The sequence below is a fragment of the Chelonia mydas genome, chromosome 1, assembly GCF_015237465.2.
Source record: "Chelonia mydas isolate rCheMyd1 chromosome 1, rCheMyd1.pri.v2, whole genome shotgun sequence".
NCBI lineage: Eukaryota > Metazoa > Chordata > Testudines > Cheloniidae > Chelonia > Chelonia mydas.
This window is the reverse complement of record NC_057849.1, coordinates 62,771,751-62,787,236: the sequence shown is the minus strand read 5'-3', so window position 1 is coordinate 62,787,236 and position 15,486 is coordinate 62,771,751. Positions and strand designations below refer to the sequence as shown.

Genomic DNA, 15,486 nt, shown 5'->3' with positions numbered 1-15,486 from the left:
GTGAGGCTTCGGATTATTGTTTTTTAGCACTCTGATAGAGCTTTTTATCTTTGAGTACTTTATAAGGTTTAACTAATTAATTCTGGATCTGGAATGTAATATGATGAAATACCCACCTTCTAAGAAAACCTTGTAAGTTGCTGAAGCTGTGTAATTAATTGGTGAAGTAATTTGTGTTTGTTTTTTTTTTAAAGCCTCTTATTCCCACCTGAGCTGACACACACATACTAGAGCTGATCAAATTATTTGTGAATTTGTTGGATTTTCCTTTATTCTCTTTGAATACTGTTTGCAGATAGGTTATGAATTGTGTAGAAAGCCACATTGCCAAAATACCGAGGAAGAGGGCCCACCTGATGGTCAGAGACAAGGTCTGCCACACTGGTAGCCTTGGCCTCCCATGGCTTCCCAGCAATCTTCCAGGTTTTGGGTATTTTGGGCGGGGCAGAGTGAGTGCCCTGCCCCACCCCTTGATGGGATGATGTGTGGATATCTTGGGAGGCAGGGGAGGGCTTGCAGAGGTTTCCATTCCTACAGCTCCGGCCAGGGGTTTTAATTTGAGAGGGAACGATCTGGGCCCATGTTAAGAAGTATTGAATTTACTATAGAATGAATTTAGGGGAATGGGCTGGATCAGAGCCTTCAGGTATAGGTCTACACAGCCCACGGGAGTGAGCCTCCCATGCCAGGTTGACAGACTCAGGCTTCTAAGGCTCTCTCTAGTGCTCTAAAAATAGCTGTATAGTCAGTGCTTTGAAGTTGCAGCTTGGGCTGGAGCTCAGGTCAGAAGCCGAGGGAGGAGGGTGCGTTTCAGAGCCTGAGCTCCAGGCCAAGCTGCAACTTCAAAGCATTGTCTACAAAGCTATTTTTAGAGCGCTAGTGCAAGCCCAAATCTGTCAGTCGGCCTGGGAGGCTGGCTGTCATGGCATGCGTAGACAAACTGTTTATTACTGGTTTAACCCCAATCAGTAGTGATTGGAAGTTGGTGGTGGTCTCAGCCCTATTCTCTTGGGACACATCTAGATTGCAAAGCCACCTCCACAAATGGAATTACAGAGCAAAGGGGCCCAGGACTGAACAGGCATAGAAACAAATCTGCACTCTGACTCCTTCTTCATCAAGGTTCAAGACACCCTGAGAGGAAGCCTGCATTGCCTAGCATAGAAGATTAGGGTTGGAAGACACCTCAGGAGGTCATCTAGTCCTTAAGCCCAGTTCCCTCAGCCTCTCCTTGTAAGTCATGTGCCCCAGCTCCCTAATCATTTTCGTTGCCCTCCACTGGACTCTCTCCAATTTGTCCACATCCCTTCTGTAGCGAGGGGCCCAAAATTGGCGCAGTACTCCAGATGTGGCCTCACCAGTGTTGAATAGAGGGGAATAATCACTTCCCTCCATCTGCTGGCAATGCTCCAACTAATGCAGCCAAATATGCCGTTAGCCTTCTTGGCAAAACACTGTTGACTCATATCCAGCTTCTCATCCACTGTAATCCCCAGGTCCTTTTCTGCAGAACTGCCACTTAGCCAGTTGGTCCCCTGTAGCCTGTGCATGGGATTCTTCCATCCTAAGTGCAGGACTCTGTACTTGTCCTTGTTGAACCTTATCAGATTTCTTTTAGCCCAATCCTCCAATTCGTCTAGGTCACTCCGGACCCTGTCCCTAGCCTCCAGTTTATCTCCCTCTCCCCCCAGCTTAGTGTCATCCGTGAGCTTGCTGAGGGTGCAATCCATCCCATCATCCAGATCATTAATGAAGATATTGAACAAAACCGGCCCCAGGACAGACCCCTGGGGCACTCCACTTGATACCGGCTACCAACTAGACATTGAGCCGTTGATCACTACCCATTGAGACCAACGATCTAGCCAGCTTTCTATCCACCTTATAGTCCATTCATCTAGCCCATACTTCTTTAACTTGCTGGCAAGAATTCTGTGGGAGACTGTGTCAAAAGCTTTGCTAAAGTCAAGGAACAACACATCCATTGCTTTCCCCTCATCCACAGAGCCAGTTATCTCGTCACAGAAGGCAATTAGATTAGTCAGGCATGACTTGCCCTTGGTGAATCCATGCTGACTGTTCCTGATCACTTTCCTGTCCTCTAAGTGCTTCAGAATTGATTCCTTGAGGACCAGCTCCATGATTTTTCCAGGGACTGAGGTGAGGCTGACCAGTTTGTAGTTCCCCGGATTCACCTTCTTTCCTTTTTTAAAGATGGGCACTATACTTGCCTTTTTCCAATCATCCGGGACCTCCCCCAATCACCATGAGTTTTCAAAGATAATGGCCAATGGCTGTGCAATCACATCAGCCAACTCCCTCAGCACCCTCGGATGCATTAGATCTGGCCCCATGGACTTGTGCATGTCCAGCTTTTCTAAATAGTCCTTAACCTGTTCTTTCACCACTGAGGGCTGCCCACCTCCTCCCCATACTGTGCTGCCCAGAGCAGCAGTTTGGGAGCTGACCTTGTCTGTGAAGACTGAGGCAAAAAAAGCACTGAGTGCTTCAGCTTTTTTCACATCATTTGTCACTAGGTTGCCTCCCCCATTCAGTAAGGGTCCCCAACTTTCCCTGACCATCTTCTTGTTGCTAACATACCTGTAGAAATCCTTCTTGTTACCCTTCACATCCCTTGCTAGCTGCAACCCCAGTTGTGCTTTGGCCTTCCTGATTACACCCTTGCATGCTCAAACAATATTTTTATACTCCTCCCTAGTCATCTATCCAAGTTTCCACTTCTTGTAAGCTTCCTTTTTGTGTTTAAGCTCACCGAAGATTTCTCTGTTAAGCCAAGCTGCTCGCCTGCCATATTTGCTATTCTTTCTGCACATCGGGATGGTTTGTTCCTGCGCCCTCAGTAAGGCTTCTTAAACTACTTTCCCCATCATATTAGCCTCCTAGAGGATCCTGCCCAGGGGATCCTGCACTGTTCTGTGGATAAACTGCAGATTTCAGTTTGCTCTTAGGCTGGCACCTTTCACCAGTACTAAATTCTACACAAAAATAACAAAAACTTAAAGCTGATCTGCGAATGTGAAAATATTTTCAAAAGCCATGTTGCACCATTAAAAAAAAAATACAACTTCATATTTGACCACAGAATATGGGAAAGAAAGACACAGATTTTATCAACATCTGACATCTAACAAATACTTCCATTTTATTGTTCTACAGAATTACAAGGACTGGTGTTGTATTTAGTACAAGACCTACATCAGCCTCCTCCTTCTAAAGATTTAAAGTTTTCTAAATGTTCAATTAGGGCTTCCATCTCTGCAGATTCCAACAACTTGTTGATTAGCTCATCCAGTGCCCCCTCACCACAGAGAAATTCCTATCAAATGAAAGAGAGAAGCATTAATCATTAGTACAGACCAGTATTTTTTGAATGCTGATCAATCAAGAAAAATTCCTGGAATATATTTGCATGAATCCTGATCTTTATGCATCAACCCATCAATTTTGCATTACTCCCCTGGTGAGACATCAGTTTTGGGTGGTGTAAATGAGTCAGTCGAAGGCATGCTGCTGAAGAACAGCGTACGGTTACAAAACATCTTCATGGCAATAACAAAAGGAAATACTGGCAATATCTTGTATCTGTCAAACCCCATTGCCTAAAAGAAGTTAATTAATCTAGCAAGAATGGATGGGATGTAGGATATTGTAATGAAAAATTCTGGTACTTTTACTCATGCTGAGTTGCAGCTTACTCACAAAAATTTCCATTGACTTCAATTGGACAATTTCTGGAGTATGGGACTATTCAATGTGAGTAAAGGTATCAGAACAGGATCCTAAAAAATAAGATGAACAAGTAAATAATCTAAATTGTCATTATATCTTATTTATTGAACCTTGTCTAATTCTCCCCCACATTGTTATTTTTGTAATGATCCTCACTTGTATGTCACATCTTAACATACTGTAAATATTCAAGGGCAGGGATCTGTTTTCTTTAAGGGGTCTAGCTCATTGTTCGGCACAATTAAGTACGTGCTATTCGCTCTGTGAATGCAATAATATTAAATCTTAAACCTGAGCAATAAAATTTAAATCTAATCCTAAAATGTAAATCCAAATCATAGAACAAACTCAATCTTGAAACCCGTCCTAAGAGTTAAAAATCAATCCAAAACATACTAGCCCAAAAGCTAAAACTATTCCAAAATCTACCCATAAATTGAACTCACACAGAATACTAGCATATCACGTATTTGTTTGGCACATTCAAGTGAAAAAATATAATCATATATAGAATTTTACCCAGAAATATAATGTCAGATAACCTTAAAAAGAAACTTTTCTGTTTCCTTTAAAGGTGACCTGCAAAGTAAAAAAAACAAAAACAAAAAAAACCCCCACCAAAACAAAAAGTTTTAAAGTGTGTGTTTTTTGCCTCTGTACCATACAAAGACAGACTGGAAGTTATGGGTTGGAGCAGTCCATTTGTTTTTTAATTTTTAGACAAACAACTTCTTGCTTTTTTACCCTACATATATTAAGAATGTCAAGTCTAGTCCTCCCTGGTTTGGTGAAGGACTCACTGAATGTCTCAGGTGAGTACTGTGTGCTTGATCAGGCCTTCTTTATACAATAGAGAAACAAAAAACAAAAGAATGGGGCTAGTGATTTTCTTTTGTATCTCACCTTTAATAATATATCACAAAGTATGGAAAGAAAGATATAGGCTTTCCCAACCTATAATGATGTTCAGTAGTTAGTGGCATTTAATGGTACTTCACAATTTTTGTCCACTCTTAGCTTCTTGACAAATTTAGTAATTACTTTCACAAGATTAACTCTGGCTAGTGATGTAATAAGAATGTATATAGGTACACACACACTGTCTCTCTTGAAAAGATTTTACATGTATCATCATAAACATAACTACCTTGATATTGCGGACGTCATATGAGATCCTATGGTCAGTGACTCTGTCCTGGGTGAAGTTATAGGTACGAATTCTCTCTGACTGGGCTCTTGTCCCTATCTGTACAACAACAACAACTTCTATTATTTTTTTGAGTTTTAATAACAAAAACCCTTCAAAAGCAGCACATGAGCACCCTTAAACTAGATTGAAATAGATCAACCTGTTCTGTAGATACATACTGTACTGAATGCATCCGATGAAGTGAGCTGTAGCTCACAAAAGCTTATGCTGAAATAAATGGGTTAGTCTCTAAGGTGCCACAAGTCCTCCCTTTCTTTTTGCGAATACAGTACTTGAACACACAGATTATTAATCTGATAACTGCCTCTTACACATTTTGGTCTACTGTATAAATATAAATTTTGCCAAGGCTTATGACATCCCTCCTCCCTATTTCTGCATTGGCTCTGTAGTGATAACAGGAGTTGTTAAATAGTTTAAGAAGCCAAAATTTATGCAGGTGAGTAATTTCACATGTAAATAGCCTCATATACCTTGCATAGTTGCTCACGTGCATAACTGTTTAAAGCAGTGGGCTTCACTTAGTATCCATTGACTTTGATGGGCACTTGATAGGCCTGCAGGGCCAGAATTTGAAAGGTATTTAGGTGCTTAGGAATCCTGAAAATTCTAATAGGTGCCTCGTCACCTAAACAAACTTTTTAAAATCCCACGAGTCACTTATCTGCATCTTTAAGTGCCTAAATACCTTTCAAATTCTGGCCCTCGGTCACTAAAGAAAATACAATTACTTATAAATTTTGCTGGCAAAGAAAGCGATGGTTGAACTAGTCAGGCAGTTTCCATTATAACCATCCATTTCTAAAGAACAGTCAAACTTTCTGAATAAACATTTTTTCAGCTGAAATGTTCCACAGTTGATTTCAGCTCAAAGATGCATTTGGGGGCAATTTGAGAAGAATGGTGTAGAGCTGTTCTTCAGTATCACAAGACTGTGAAAATAGCTTCCCATTTTAAAAGTGAGAAGCCACCAGCTGGTGCCAGCTCAGTTTAAATCTCCCATTCTGAATGGCTACTATCTTTACAAGGCAAGTAACTTTGCTTGGGACTCTCACAGTCCTAGCCAGATGAATCTGTAGGGCTGCAATTCCCACTAATGATAATTAAAGTGGCACTTCTAATTACGTAATCAGCAAACTCAAAATGTACTCCCTATAACAGAGGGATGGTGAAGGCGCCATACTAGAGTATGGCTCAGAAAAATGAACACAAGCGAAGGAATAAACAGAGTATTTGTGATATAGGGTGTCTTCTAGTGGTGACAAGATGGAGTTACAAACAAATCTGAAAGTTTCAAAACTGAATTTCAAGTAGTTTGTTTATTTTTTTAAAATGGAGGGTGAGATACTGAAAAGTGCCTAGGGAAACAGGTGCACAACTTCCATTTAAAATCAACAGAAATTAGGTGCCTAACTCGCCTAGGAGATTTTGAAAATCTCACTTGCAGCCACGTTTGTATTTCCAAACAAGAAATTGATTTAATGCATTGTGAAACATTAAGGGTGGGAGTTTCACTTTGGCTGTCCAATTCCCATTAATTTTAATCGGAAGTGCACATCCAAATCCTTTAGGTAGCTTTTGAAAAATCTCAGCCTAAATTCCAAACAAGAGATAAAGGTTTCATCAGCTGTAGTGACTGAGTTAATTTAAATTCAATCTGCAATTAATGGTTAAATAACTCACTTGGAAGTTTGTAAGTACTGAAGCTTTTTTCTTTTCTTTTTTTTTAATTGCTTCTGCCCACTGAAGTTCATGTTGTAAAGAGCAAGATGCTCAGAGCAAGAGAGAAGAACGGTAGTGTACAGCCGGGGGGGGAACCTTACAACTTAACTTCGTCTGTAAGGTTAACTTAAACTAACTTCAGTTACTTACAGGTTAATCAGTCTAAATTATTTCTTCCTCAATAGGTTGGCTAAACTTCCAAAGACATAATAAATTATCGTATGGCTCTAAAGTGGCAAGATTTTTGGTATCAAGAATGTTGTTATTTTTCCCTCCACTCTGCAGGATCCTAGCAATTACTGTATTTCAGAATGTGACTACCAAAACTCACTGGACCAGATTCTCATTTACACAAAAGCTCCTTTAATCGCTTGTTAGTGTAAAAGAGTGTTAAAGTGGGTGTAAGTTACATGCAGTTATGAAGTTAAATTTGGTTAATTATATCCACCTTAAGGCCCCCGTACATTGCCAAACCAATGTAAACCGGCCTTGATGGTAATTAAGGGCCTGATTCTTATCTACATTTACAAGCACATGCTTTCCTTTTTACCTACATCCGTCTGTACACACCTCCCCTACTGCCCACACACACAAAAAAAAGGGGGAAATTATTGTTGCTAATCCTGAAAGCTCAAAGCTATGGCATAATGTCATCTCCAAGTTTCAATAAGGAAAACATGTTCTCACCTGCAGTTTTCTAGCATTCTGCCTTTTGCTGAAGTCTTTCTCAATGATTTGCTGATACAACCTAGCTCTCAGTGTCCGCAAAGCTAGTTCCTTGTTCATTTGCTGTGATCGCTCCTGCTGACACTCTACTGTTAATCCTGTGTAGAATTCAAGACAACACTGATCGAAGACCCATTATAACAAACAACAAACAGGATTAATCCTAAAACATTAGTCAAATGAAACCTTTCAGACCTCCTGCTCTTACTCTAAGGGCCTCTTCATACTAGGATAAAAGGTGTATTTTTAAAACATTTTAGTTAGTATATTTTAGAACTGTAGTGTAAATGGAACAAGTTTTAACACGGCTGGTAGAGGTGAACTTGAGGGGTTTTTTTATTGAGGTTCATTGGGTCACTTTTAATTATGGTGCTGCATCTGGGAGTCCAGGGTTCATCTAAACCAGCTAACGCAGGGGTTCTCAAACTGGGGGTCGGGACCCCTCAGGGCAGGGGTGAGTAAACTTTTTGGCTCCAGGGCCACATTGGGGTTGCAAAATTGTATGGAGGGCTGGGTAGGGAAGGCTGTGCCTCCCCAAACAGCCTGGCCCCCACCCCATATCCACCCCCTCCCACTTCCCGCCCCCTGACTGCCGCCCTCAGAACCCCTGACCCATCCAATTCCCCCCTGCTCCTTGTCCCCTAACTGCCCCTTCCTGGGACCCCCCACCCCTAACCGGCCCCTGGGACCCCACCCCCTATCCAACCCCCCTGCTCCCAATCTGCTGACCCCTATCCACACCCCCGCCACCTGACAGGCCCCCTGGGACCCCACGCCTATTCAACCCCCCTTGTTCCCCATCCCCTGACCCCTATCCACACCCCTGCCCCCGACAGACCCCCCGGGACCCCACGCCTATCCAACCCCCCATGTTCCCTGTCCCCTGACCACCCTCCCCTGCAGAATCTCCACCGCATCCAACCGCCTCTTGCTCCCTGTCCCCTGACTGCCCCCCAGGACACCCTGCCCCTTATCCAACGCCCCGGCCCCCTTACCATGCCACTCAGAGCAGCATGTCTGGCAGCCACGCCGCCCGGCCAGAGGTAGACACGCTGCCGCTCTGCTCGGCAGGAGCTCACAGCCCCGTCACCCAGAGTGCTGGCCGCGCAGTGGCGTGCCTACGGGGGGACAGCAGGGGAGGGGCCGGGGGCTAGCCTCCCCAGCCAGGAGCTCAAGGGCTGGGCAGGACAGTCCTGTGGGCCAGATCTGGCCCGCGGGCCGTAGTTTGCCCACCTCTGCCTCAGGGGGTCACGAGGTTATTACGTAGGGGGTCGCGAGCTGTCAGCCTCCACCCCAAACCCCGCTTTACATCCAGCATTTATAATGGTGTTAAATATATTAAAAAGTGTTTTTACTTTATGGGGGAGGGGGTCGCACTGAGGCTTGCTAGTTGAAAGGGGTCACCAGTACAAAAGTTTGAGAACCATGGCGCTAACGTGTTCAAATGTAATTTGCCCTTTCTACATTAGGATGTTTAAAATAATAATATAGGGTTACATTGTGTGTGTGTGCGTATGTATGTGTGCGTATGTACATATATACACCTCTACCCCGATATAACACAATCTGATATAACACAAATTCGGATATAACGTGGTAAAGCAGCGCTCCCGGGGGGGGGGGGGGGGGGGGGGGGGGGGCTGCGTGCTCCGGTGGATCAAAGCAAGTTCAATACAACACGGTTTCACCTATAACGCGGTAAGATTTTTTGGCTCCCGCGGACAGCATTATATTGGGGTAGAGGTGTATACAGTTATATAATAATTATATAGCACTTTTCATCAACAGATCTCAAAGCACTTTACATAAGGAGGTACTTATCTCAGTCCTTTGTTTACATAGGACCTGATGCTGCAAACTGTACCCTCAATTGTCATTAACTTTAATGAGGGTTAAGGGTCCTCAGTTTACAGAAGTTATTTACGTCTTCCACGATGTCCCTGTCTCACCCTAAAGTGTGGTCCATTTGTGAAGTTTGTCACATTGTAAAGATAAAATTGACCATGCAATTTTTGACATAAACAAACACATTCCCCTGCAAAAAATGAGAAGGGCCACCTGACTTTCTCTGTACTGGCTGCAGTCCTGCCAGCTGTTCCATGCAGACAGACCCTAGTGCCTAACGTGAAGCAGCATGCAGGATCAGAGCCTTTGATTTTGGGATCTAGGTTATGTGCATCTATGCACTAAAAGGCAAAGGTTTAAAAATACAAAATCCAAGACACACTTACCAGTGGGAATATGAACTATTCTCACAGCACTGTCCGTTGTGTTAACATGTTGCCCTCCTGCACCTTTGGCCCTAAAAGTATCTATACGCAAATCCTTAGGATACACTTTAACATCTACCTAGAGTCAAAGAAAATTAAGTTACCATCTGCTTATAACCATTTTAAAGAGATACTATCAGTTTAAAAACACCACTTCTATCCAAAATTTGCTTGCCTCCCATTGTTACCAGGAACACCTAGGTGACTGTAACTGAAAGAAATTAGTAAACAAACAACATTTCTGTTCTTTTCAGTTTGTTTACTCTGTGCCTTTGATAATTATTTGTGTGTAGTCAATTTCACGGTTTCCCCTGTGTAATCGGTCAGTTCCCCTATTTGTGCAAAATCTTTCACATAGCAACAGGGGAGAGAAAAATCTTTAAAGAATAGGAAAATGTTATTGTAAAACCACAACAACTGGCAGGGAGACTCAGAAGCAGATGCAGTACAAGAGACTACTTTTGATTTCTTTCCCACACTTACACACCAGTGTGGATCTGTGCTACACCTAAAGGCCCCAATCCTACAAACACTTATGAATGTGCCTAATTTAAATCCCCTGTGTAGTCCCATTGATTTAAGCACATGTGTAAGTGTTTGCAGGCTAAGGTCCTCAAACTGCTGAAGAACAGAGAAAGGTTACTATTTATTGCTGTGTGGTGGCAGCACCTAGAGGCAGGCCCATCGACAGCAATTCTGGGCCCCAGGGCAGAACAGTCAACAGGCCCCCTAGAAAGGATGTGCACAGCCTCCCTACAGTGGGGCCCAGGGGAACCTTTGCTTCTTTCCAGTGTCCTACTGTCTGTGTTTCTGTGGATCATTTTCTCTAATACACATTTACCAACCACAGAGATTCTAACTTTCAGCTCTTCCCCATGGGTATCCATCCAGCTGCCTTTCTCATCCAACTGGGACTGCTGCAAGCTCCAGAGCTGCTTCAGAATTTATTTGTTTCTCAGATACCACCCAGCCCCTTCCCCATTATATCACCAAAGCAGTTTCTTCTCATTGGCCTTTGGGAGGATGAGGCAGAATAAACTGCAGTTTTTGTAATTGTGTCACTACCTGAAGGCGTTGCGTCTGAAACCTGCAGTGCAATGTCTCAACACTGAAGAATTCCCTCTCCCCTTCCTTCCCCAGGCCAGGGGTAACCTGATGCTCTAGTAACCAGCCAAGATCTGCCTTTTTTTTTTTTTTTAAAAAGGTGTTTCCAGAGAACCGGTCCAAAAACTAGGAACATATCCAAAGGTACTTGAGCATGCAAATGCCATAACTCAGGTCCAAGTGGGAAACCATTACAGCTGTTATTATTTATGCATTTGTATTACAGTAGCACCTCTGGGTCCCAACTGAGATCAGGGCTCTATTGTGCAGGGTGCTGTACACACTCATGGAGACAGTTCCCTGCCCTACAGCGACTACAATCTAAACAGACAAGACAAACAAAGGTAGGATTGCTATCACCATTTTACAGATAGGAAATTGAGGCCCAGAGAGATTAAGTGATTTACCCAAGGTGGCATTCTATCCCCCCCCTTCCCTGAACCAGAACCAGCCCACAAGCAGCCAGAGAATTCCCCTGTCATGGGCACTGCATGCCTATGCAACAATCTGCAAAGGAGGCCAAACTGAGGTTCCTTTAAAAATGAGGCCCTTTATGCCTAAATTTAGGGAATACTTAATATAATGTTGCCTTAAAGGTTAGAGCAGCACACTGGGTTCTCTCTGTCTGTGCCACTGATTCATTGGGTTTCCTTAGGCAAGTCATTTAATCTCCCTGAGCCAAATTCATTGTGGCATTATGTTCCAGCTAATCCTCATCCCTCTGCCAATTTCCTACCCAGCACATGAAGGAAAATCCCAACTAAAAGTCTGTCTGAAACAAACAGAGTAGTAATATATGGGAGAGGGAGGGTCCCAACATTAACCAGTGACCTAAATAATGATTAAATTTACCTACTGTGCACTAATGGGCTTTATAAACCTAAAGCTGTGGATGTATGAAAATTCTCACAATAATCCCCCAATGCTTGTATGTCCCTCTTTGACATATTACTCATTCACCAGCTGAAACTCTTTTTGGAGCGTTACACTCTTATTCATAGATTCCAAGGCCAGAAGAGACCATTGTGATCATCTAGTGAGTCTGACCTCCTGCATAACAGAGGCCACGGAATTTCCCCAAAATAATTCCCACAGCAGATCTTTTAGATCTTGATTTTAAAATGGTCAGTGATGGAGTATCCACCAGGATTATTATTAGTGAACATAAATAAATCCTCTGGTGAGACTCTACAAGAGTCCAACAGCAACACATCCCCACCCCCAACTACCAGTCCCCATCTCCAATCATCCCATCACTCCCAAATACCAGTGATAATCCCCAAACGAGATCAGCCACATAACCCCAAAGAACAGCCACCAGCCCAAATCAAAATAGCCTTAAACACCACCCCCACCACCAGCCTAGCGCTGTCACCGAAACACCCTCCCATCCCGTTTCCCAGACCCACCCTGCCCTTCTCCTCCCTGGCGGACCCCAGACAAAGCCCGACCAGCACCCAGTGGGGTGCTGCCAGTGCCTTTGCTACAGATGTTGGACCAGCGGCTGCTGGATCCTGAGTCCGATCTCAAGTCTGCCCCACAGCGGTCCTGTGCCCAGCTCCTTCCCCCGAGCCGTCCCTGCCTCCCCTGCTCTGCAGCCCGTAGTGGGTGCTGGGACTCAGGAGCACGCGCCTAAGAGCCCTGGAGCCCAGGCAATTTAAAAGGGCCCGGGGCTCCCAGCTACCGCAGCAGCAGCCCCTGGGCCCTTTTTTATTGCCCCAGCCCCTGGGCAATTGTCCCCTTTGCCCCCACTCCGTCAGTGGGCCTGCCTAGAGCCCATGGGCTCATTGTTCAAGGCACTCTACAAACATGTACAAACTCTGTCAAGTCAATGGTTCTTAGGTTACTAAACTGTCTTGGCATTTTTGAAAATTACAGCTTAGGTACAAGTTTAATTTTAAGCACCAGGTTTGAAGATTTTGGCTGAGGTTTATGACAGGACAGGGTTAGAGATAGGCCACAAAGGGCCTTAAAAGCTAAGACAAGTAGTTCATACTTGATAGGGTGAATAAGGGGGAGCGAGTGGAGGGATGCAAAGCGGGAAGTGACTTGGTCAAAGTTACAAGCCTAGATGATTTTTGCTGCAATGTTTTTAATGGATCTAAGTGAAACAAGACCAAAAGGGAGTTTGTAGCCATGGAGATGCGAGACAACGAAGGCCTGGATCAGCTTCAGCTGAATGGACTGAGAAGAAAGGCTGGCTCTTGGAAATGTACAGAAATGAGTGGCAAAATTTAGACACAATTTAGATGTGTGGTAAAGGGCTGAGCTGAAGGTGATACCTAGATTTAGAGTGTATCTAAGCAGAGGAAAGTACCAAAAATAAGATGTGTGATTGAAAAGAAAAAAGAATATTCCGAAAGGTTGATTGTGTCATACCAAACTTTTGTCTAGATGTACTCCCAAGCCTCAATACATTATTTAATTTAGAATTGGTGTTACTCCTAGTGAGTCAGTTTTGTGAATGCCAGGAGCTGGAGAGCTTAACAACATTAACTTCCATAGAATTATAGAAGTGTAAGATTGGAATGGACCTCGAGATGCCATCTAGACCAGTCTCCTGCACGCAAGGCAGGACTATGTACTAGACGATACCTGACAGGTATTTGTCTAACCTGTTCTTCAAAACTTCCAATGCCAAATATTTCACAACCTCCCTAGGCAATTTGTTCCAAGGCTCAACTACCCTGACAGTTAGAAAGTTTTTCCTAATGTCCAAACTAAACCTCCCTTGCTACAATTTAAGCCCATTGCTGCTTGTCCTATCCTCAGAGGTGAACAAGAACAATTTTTTGCCCCTCCTTGTAACAACCTTTTATGTACTTGAAAACTTTTATGTCCCCCCTCACAAACCCAATTTTTTCAGTCTTTCCTCATAGGTCATCTTTAATCATTTTTGTTGCTATCATCTGGACTTTCTCCACTTTGTCCACATCTTTCCTGAAATGTGGCTCACAGAATTGGAGACAATACTCCAGCTGAGGTCTAATCAGCGGAGTAGAGTGGAAGAATTACTTCTCGTGTCTTGCTTACAACACTCCTGCTAATACATACCAGAATAATGTTGCTTTTTTTGCAACGTTACACTGTTCACTCCTATTTACCTTGTGATCCACTATGACCACCAGATCCCTTTCCGCAGTACTCCTTCCTAGGCAGCATTTCCTATTTTGTATGTGTGCAATTGATTGTTTCTTCCTAAGTGGAGTACTTTGCATTTGTCCTTATTGAATTTCATCCTGTTTACTTCAGACATTTCTCCAGTTTGTCCAGACTATTTTGAATTTTAATCCTAACCTCCAAAGCACTTGCAATCCCTCCCAGCTTGACATCACCTGCAAACTTTATAAGTGTACTCTCTATGCCATTATCTAAATAATGGAAGAAGATATTGATCAAAACTGGGCCCAGGACCAATCCCTGTGGGACCCCACTCGATATGCCTTCCAGCTTGACTGTGAAACACTGATAACTACTCTCGGGGAACGGTTTTCCACCCAGTTATGCACCCACGGTATAGTAGCTCCATATAAGCTGTATCTCCCTAGTTTGTTTATGAGAAGGTCATGCGAGTAGCAAAAGCCTTATTAAAGTCAAGATATACCACATCTACCATTTCCCCCCATCCACAAGGCTTGTTACCCTCTGAAAAAAAGCTCTTAGGTTGGTTTGTTCTTGACAAATCCATGCTGATTGTTACTTATCACCTTATTATCTTCTAAGTGTTTGCAAAATTATTGGTTGGTTATTTGCTCCATTATCTTTCTGGGTACTGAAGTTAAGCTGACTGGTCTGTATCCTTATGCCCTTGAATTGCACTGTATCTCAGGCAGTAGTGTATTTCTAAAAAGTTGCTTTTGAGGATCCAGTAAAGTTTGTAGGGAATCATTTAGCCAGGTGCTGAGCCAAGAGTTACAGCCTTGCACAGAAGAAAAGCTTGTGTATCCTTTGTCTGGACTTGACAATACACGTTGGCACCCATAAAATAATAGCAGTAACTTGGCTTAGCCTTTGGGGTTTGTTGTTTTAAATATAACACACTCAAATGCCAAAAAGAAAAGCCAGGAAGACACTTCAATTTTATTCTGATTAAAGGTTAGTTTACCTCCTCTGGCTGAGGTAGGACAACAACTGACATTGTCCCAGTGTGAATACGCTGCATTCTTGACGAGAGGCCAGTCTCAGGAATTCGCTGAACTCTGTGAGTCCCTCCCTCATATTTTAAATACCTGTAGACACAGTCTCCCGAAATATGAGCAGCTGCATGGTGCAATCCACCTTGAAAGACAAATATTGCATAAGAGGTACAGTCCAAAGACACAGCTTTAACTTAGTCTTGTTGGCAGAAAGAACAGAACATTATCATACCAATCTCAGCTGGTGTGTAGTTCAGAATGTCAAAGGTCCAACATTTGTAATCTGCATAATTCTGGTACATCTCAAACATTTCTTTGGTGAACTGTTGGCAGATGTCACCTACAAAATTAAATATTTAGACAGCACAACATGAAATATAAGTTTATAGACTCTTCCCTCAAAATTACCAATTTTTAGCATTAGCAGTAACTCTAAAGATCATTGTCGTTGGAGATAGTGCTTTATGCAGATAAATTAATACTCATCTCTACAAAGTGCCATTTTACATTATTAAAATGTAAGAGAAACAATTGAAGCCTTTAGCGTGGTAGCCGTGTTAGTCTGTAT

General features: G+C 43.1%; 1 protein-coding gene across 7 annotated transcripts in view; it reads right to left on the bottom strand.

The window, feature by feature from the left end:
- Positions 1-3,139: 3,139 nt before the first annotated feature.
- The window catches only part of MTRF1 (mitochondrial translation release factor 1), a 30,127-nt gene continuing 17,780 nt past the window's right edge, over positions 3,140-15,486 (bottom strand). For 6 of the 7 annotated variants that reach the window (XM_043533506.1, XM_043533480.1, XM_043533489.1 and 3 more), the window contains 6 exons: positions 15,151-15,258; positions 14,888-15,060; positions 9,640-9,757; positions 7,370-7,506; positions 4,898-4,996; positions 3,140-3,337 (listed from right to left, as the gene is read on the bottom strand). In XM_043533506.1, coding sequence (XP_043389441.1) covers positions 3,218-3,337; positions 4,898-4,996; positions 7,370-7,506; positions 9,640-9,757; positions 14,888-15,060; positions 15,151-15,258 — 755 coding nt within the window. In that variant the 3' untranslated portion in view covers positions 3,140-3,217. The remainder of the gene's footprint in view (positions 3,338-4,897; positions 4,997-7,369; positions 7,507-9,639; positions 9,758-14,887; positions 15,061-15,150; positions 15,259-15,486) is intronic. The other variant, XM_027823738.3, reaches the window with a different exon arrangement.